Source organism: Saccopteryx leptura, chromosome 5 (genome assembly GCF_036850995.1).
Source record: "Saccopteryx leptura isolate mSacLep1 chromosome 5, mSacLep1_pri_phased_curated, whole genome shotgun sequence".
NCBI lineage: Eukaryota > Metazoa > Chordata > Mammalia > Chiroptera > Emballonuridae > Saccopteryx > Saccopteryx leptura.
Genome location: NC_089507.1, coordinates 161,049,943 through 161,055,942, shown reverse-complemented (window position 1 = coordinate 161,055,942; position 6,000 = coordinate 161,049,943). Strand labels below are relative to the sequence as shown.

General features: G+C 41.5%; 1 protein-coding gene across 2 annotated transcripts in view; it reads right to left on the bottom strand.

Annotated features, from left to right (window-relative positions):
* Nucleotides 1-501: 501 nt before the first annotated feature.
* Nucleotides 502-6,000, bottom strand: part of POC5 (POC5 centriolar protein) — a 41,407-nt gene continuing 35,908 nt past the window's right edge. The window contains exon 11 of one of the 2 annotated variants that reach the window (XM_066386347.1): nucleotides 502-1,718. In XM_066386347.1, coding sequence (XP_066242444.1) covers nucleotides 1,575-1,718 — 144 coding nt within the window. In that variant the 3' untranslated portion in view covers nucleotides 502-1,574. The remainder of the gene's footprint in view (nucleotides 1,719-6,000) is intronic. The other variant, XM_066386346.1, reaches the window with a different exon arrangement.

Sequence of the window (6,000 nt, the reverse complement as noted above, 5' to 3'; positions counted from 1 at the left end):
CTGGGTTCTTCAAAGTGCAGAGCTTGAAGCCAGTTTGCATGCCACTGCTCTTTCGAGGAGTGCAAATCCAAGAAAGCAGGAGTGAAAGGAAAGGGGTGACATGGAGGAGGGAGAGCCAAGACCAGAGTGAATTACTAAATGGGCCACCACTTGGTATCAAGCACAACTGATTTGACCTTGAGAGTACTCTCTTCTAAGAGATAAGAGACAGGATGGCTATGCATCTCAGGACAATTCATACAGGGGAGAAAAGGAAGAACTGATCTGTTCACCACAATGGGGTGTGAATTTTGGGTCTCTCACCACTGGACTGGGAGTGGAGGGAACCCTGGGGAGTAGGACCCTGTACAGGCAGCAGGAGAGGTGTTATTGGTTTGTGCTTGTTATAACCATGAGCTGTTTGCCACTGCAGCAGCTGTGTTGCATGAGAAGGATCTAATACTTTTTAAGAGATAGCCAGATACTTCTAATAATTCAGAAAAGTCTTGGTTTGCCCCTTTAGAAAATGGGATACTACCTATCTCACATCTATTATCTGATGTCCTGTTAACAATTTAAGGCAGTAAAAAAAACTGTTTCCTGTAATACAATTAGAGCATAGAGCTAAGTCATGTTCAAAAGGGAAGAGGCTTTTCAGATTATTAAATCTATGCACTTCTGTTAGACATGGAAATTGAGGCCCTAGACAGATTCTTCAGAATCTGTAACCCATAAATACTTTAACCCAGTCAGCCAGCAGTAAAACTATTAGAAACCTGGTTCTGTTCTTCTTGACCAGTTTTACCCAGGTGGTTTCTTCCTATTGGCCAGCCATTGAAAAGTCTCTTTCCACACTTGGAAGATCTTCCAAGTTGCCCATAGCTACAGCAGCACAGGACTGTTTGGATGTTCAGAGAACAACATGGGTTCAAAACTGTAGTTTCAAAAGGTGCAAGAAAGAATATCAGAAATAGGATAATTTTAATAGGAAATTTTCTTCTGATGTTTCTAAAACTGTATTTTGTACTGGTAAGATTTTTTTCCCCCTTTTAACACTGAAAATTATTCACAGGTGTTGCTATTTCCATTTATTTTTAATTGCTAGGGCATCAGAAAATGAAGACAGATATACTACAGTCACAAAAAAAATAATTTTGTGATAAAAATATCATTACTCTTGATCTTTATCTTTTTCACTTAAAAATAAATACCTTAGTTTCTATAAGTGTTAATAATTAAAAAATAAACTGAAAGTTTACTGGGTAATATTGGAAATAATTTAGCTTTTTAGAATAATATAGAAAAAGCAGGATTTATATATTTTGATGATATAATCAGCCACAGGCTGAACTTTTAAAAAATATATAGTCCAGTTTCTTTAATTTAAAAAAGTTTTACTTACTTAAGTTAAAAACAAAAACATTAAAATAATTCTACATATAGTTACAAAGGATGGTGTGGTTTCTTGTAATTTTGAAAAGATGAACATGATGTGTCCGTGATGTTCTATAAATATGAAAGAATTTGAAACTAAAGACTTCTAATTCTTGGAAAAACCGGAGGACTTAAAAGATCTTAATACGAACATCTTTGTTTTAGTCAACCACTTTGATGGAATGAACGCTTGCAAGAGATTGGGTGTGAGCTGATCTGGTTCCCAGAGGTCTGGAAGCTGAGGTAGTACTTTCAGGATGAATGGTCCGGGGGTACTTTGCTGCAGCAGCTTGAGGAATGGTTTGCTGAAAAGATAAAATCCTGTTTTAATAATCTCATAAAATTACTCATATTAAATATTATTTATTATCTATAACTCAACATAACATTTGTTAAGCATCAGTGGATACAAGCAGTGAACTGGGTGACACAGCCATTAATACATACAAGATGTGGTGCTTCTCCATAAGGAACCTACGCCTAGTTAGGCCTACGTGCTCAGGAACCAGTTTACATCAGAGCTGTACTCCAGAAGAGCACAAAAAGAGCCATGGAGCCAGTCATGCCTCAAGGAGGACTCAAGTGGATGGCATCTTGTAATGTTTTGGAAGGCTAACTTTAGAAAGGGACTTTGCTGTGTTTGCAAAGGTCTGCCCCAAGCCTTCCTCTCAGCTCATGCCATTCTACTTCCTCCTCCCTGTATCTGACTGTTAATACACGGAGCCTAATCCTGGGGAACACGCAGCAAGCCCTGAGGAATCCTGCCTGGTCACTGCTTAAAACCAGAGTAAAGCGGCCTGACCAGGCAATGGCACAGTGGAAAGAGCATCGGACTGGGATGTGGAGGACCCAGGTTCAAGACCCCGTGGTCGCCAGCTTGAGCACAGGCTCATCTGGTTTGAGCAAGGCTCACCAGCTTGAGCCCAAGGTTGCTGGCTTGAGCAAAGGGTCATTTGGTCTGCTGAAAGCCCACGGTCAAGGCACATATGAGAAAATCAATCAATGAACAACTAAGGAACCGGAACGAAAAACTGATGTTTCTCATCTCTCTCCCTTCCTGTCTGTCTGCCCCTATCTGTCCCTCTCTCTGACTCTCTGTTTCTCCCACAAAAAAAAAACCAAAAACAAAACAACCCAAAAAACACAACAACAAACCAGAGTAAAGCAGGTCCCTCATATTTCACCTGGTTCCCTGAGAGCTGACAACCTTTTATAGTAACACAGGAGGTGGTCTTCCTAGAGACCTGATGCTCTTAACATGACCACAACTTTCTAAATAAAGAAACAACTAGACATTGAGGACAGATGTGGAGGGGAGGATATGCATGCTGTCTCCAGAGAAACCGTTTAGACATAACAGTGAAGCATCAAAGTCAGGGCACATCTGCTTTCATACATATAACACATTTAAGTTCACACTGTGTACGTAAATACACATTATATGTATACATATGTGTAATATATACAGGTATAAGGTTTTCCTGTATCATACACAATACAGCTTCTTAGTGAGTAGCAGTGTGATTTGTTATGCAGATGAGTTCTCAGTCCATGTTACTGACCAGCACATGTAGATTCTGATTACAGTCTTCCACTTAGAAAAGTCATCTCTAAAATATTTGAAGTAAAATTATATATAGTTGATCAAACATTCACCATGTATTTCAAAAGGTCTATGATGCAGCTATGCAGGTCTTCATTTCAGATTCTGCTTTAAGAATAAAAGCTCCTCTTGCCCTGGCCAGTTGGCTCAGCGGTAGAGCGTCGGCCTAGCGTGCGGAGGACCGGGGTTCGATTCCCGGCCAGGGCACACAGGAGAAGCGCCCATTTGCTTCTCCACCCCTCTGCCGCACTTTCCTCTCTGTCTCTCTCTTCCCCTCCCGCAGCCAAGGCTCCATTGGAGCAAAGATGGCCCGGGCGCTGGGAATGGCTCTGTGGCCTCTGCCCCAGGTGCTAGAGTGGCTCTGGTCGCAACATGGCGACGCCCAGGATGGGCAGAGCATTGCCCCCCTGGTGGGCAGAGCGTCGCCCCATGGTGGGCGTGCTGGGTGGATCCCGGTCGGGCGCATGCGGGAGTCTGTCTCACTATCTCTCCCTGTTTCCAGCTTCAGGAAAAAAAAAAAAGAAAAAAAAAGAAAAAAAAAGAATAAAAGCTCCTCTTTAATAAAATGGAAAAATAACCTCCTCAAAGTATTTCATATAAATGTTTCTCTGTATATAACTGGGTAATCATTATAAATGGCAGATATGCTTGACACTAGCATGAAATTTTAGTTCCTAACCACCTAGTTTGATTCCTTTGAAAGGTACTTTCCCTTAGGGAGGATGGGCAAGAGAAACTGTAGAAACAGCTTTGTGTTACCAGTGGTTATCATGATTTGACAGAGAATGAAGGAGCACCAGGAGCGAGCAACTATCCAGCAGACGGGGCTAAAGTATCACAGATCTGATTACTGACTTATTAGTAATAACTGTTTCTGGTAGTTCTGGATCTTGATTCTTGGGAAAAATAAAAAATTGTACAGAAGACCACCACTGTGTCTGTCACATCATCCAAATTGGGTAATAATGGGAGTTTATCGCTTTCTAATTCATGGCCAGTTACTGGAGTACTATACATGCTGAATAAGCAAAGGGCGGTTTGGGAGAAATGGGTATTAAGTCTTTAGTTCCTTATTTTTCTTCTGTAAAGTATAAATTTCTGTTGTTAATCCAAATACAAAAGGTTGTCTAAATTAAAACTAAACACATGTCTTTTCCTTAAGCATTCATCTTAGTCTCTCTCATCCCTTTATATATGTCATAAGTGATGATAAAAATAGAAATGGGTTCATTTCTTCTCATTTTTTATTATCTCACATATTCAAAAATATATAGAGACGTCTTCTCAGGCCTTTCTGAGTCTGTCTAATTTATGAAGACTATGATATCCTCCATGTCCTTTCTCTGGACTTGGTGCCTCTCCAGGTCTTCTACTTCACTGGGGTCCTACTATACCTGAGACTAAATTTAAATAATCAGTTCAGCTTCTGATTTAATCTAGTAACTATAAAAAAAAAAAAAAAACGGATTTAAAATCATCCCATCTGTCTTTTTTGCTAATACTTTGACATATTAAGTAGACAGGAATGTTGTCTAATATTGAGGATTTATATAGAGAGCATTCTTTTTAAAAATCATCCTGTTTCTCTTTAGAAATATGTTCTTGTAACTTTTTTTCCCCCTAAGATTTTATTTATTCATTTTAGAGAGAAGAGCAAGAGAGAGAGAGAAAGAAGGGGGTGGGTGGGTGGAGGAGCAGGAAGCATCAATTCCCTTATGTGCCTTGACCAGGTTTTGAGACAGAAACCTCAGCGTTCCAGGTCAACGCTTGATCCACTGCACCACCACAGGTCAGGCTGTTCTTGCAACTTTTAAAAATTGAACTTTTTGAGATAACTGTTGATTACATTTAGTTCTAAGAAGTAATACAGAGGTATCCCTGTGTCCTTCTCTAGTAGTCTTTTTTTTTTTTTCTGAAGTGAGAAGCAGGGAGGCAGGAAGACAGACTCTTGCATGTGCCCAACTGGGATCCATCTGGCATGCCTACTAAGGGGCGATGCTCCTCCGTTGTAAGCGGAGCCATTCTAGTGCCTGAGGCGGAGGCCATGGAGCTGTCCTCAGTGCCTGGGGCCAACTCTGCTCCAATGGAGCCTTGGCTGTGGGAGGAAAAGAGAGAGAGAAAGAGAAAGGAGAGGGGGAAGGGCAGAGAAGCTAATGGACACTTCTCCTATGTGTCCTGGCTGGGAATAAAACCTGGGACATCCACACACAGGGCCTACGCTCTACCACTAAGCCAACTGACCAGGGCCTTCTCTAGTTTTTTTTTTTTTTTCTAGTAGTTTTTTTTAAGTTCAATTTGCTTATGGTTTTATAGTTTACAAGTGCCTTTCTACATCTCATTTAATTTTCACATTGTCATTTAACCCTGAATTCTGATAATAAACCAAAGAGCTAAATAGTTTGTGTTTTTTTTGACAGAGTCAGGGAGAGGGACAGATAGGAACAGACAAACAGGAAGGCAGAGAGATGAGAAGCATCCTTTTTTTTTTTAACAGGGACAGAGAGAGAGAGTCAAAGAGAGGGATAGCTAGGGACAGACAGACAGGAACGGAGAGAGATGAGAAGCATCAATCATCAGTTTTTCGTGGTGACACCTTAGTTGTTCATTGATTGCCTTCTCATATGTGCCATGACCGCGGGCCTTCAGCAGACCAAGTAACCCCTTGCTCGAGCCAGCGACCTTGGGTCCAAGCTGGTGAGCTTTTTGCTTAAGCCAGATGAGCACACGCTCAAGCTGGTGACCTTGAAGTCTCGAACCTGGGTCCTTCCGCATCCCAGTCCGATGCTCTATCCACGGCGCCACTGCCTGGTCAGGCGAGAAGCATCAATTATTTGTTGCGGCATCTTAGTAGTTCGTTGATTGCTTGTTCATTGATAGCTTTCTCATATGTGCCTTGGCTAGGGGGCTACAGCAGAGCGAGTGACCCTTGCTCAATCCAGCAACCTTGGGCTCAAGCCAGCGACCCTGAGCTCAACCTGGTGAGC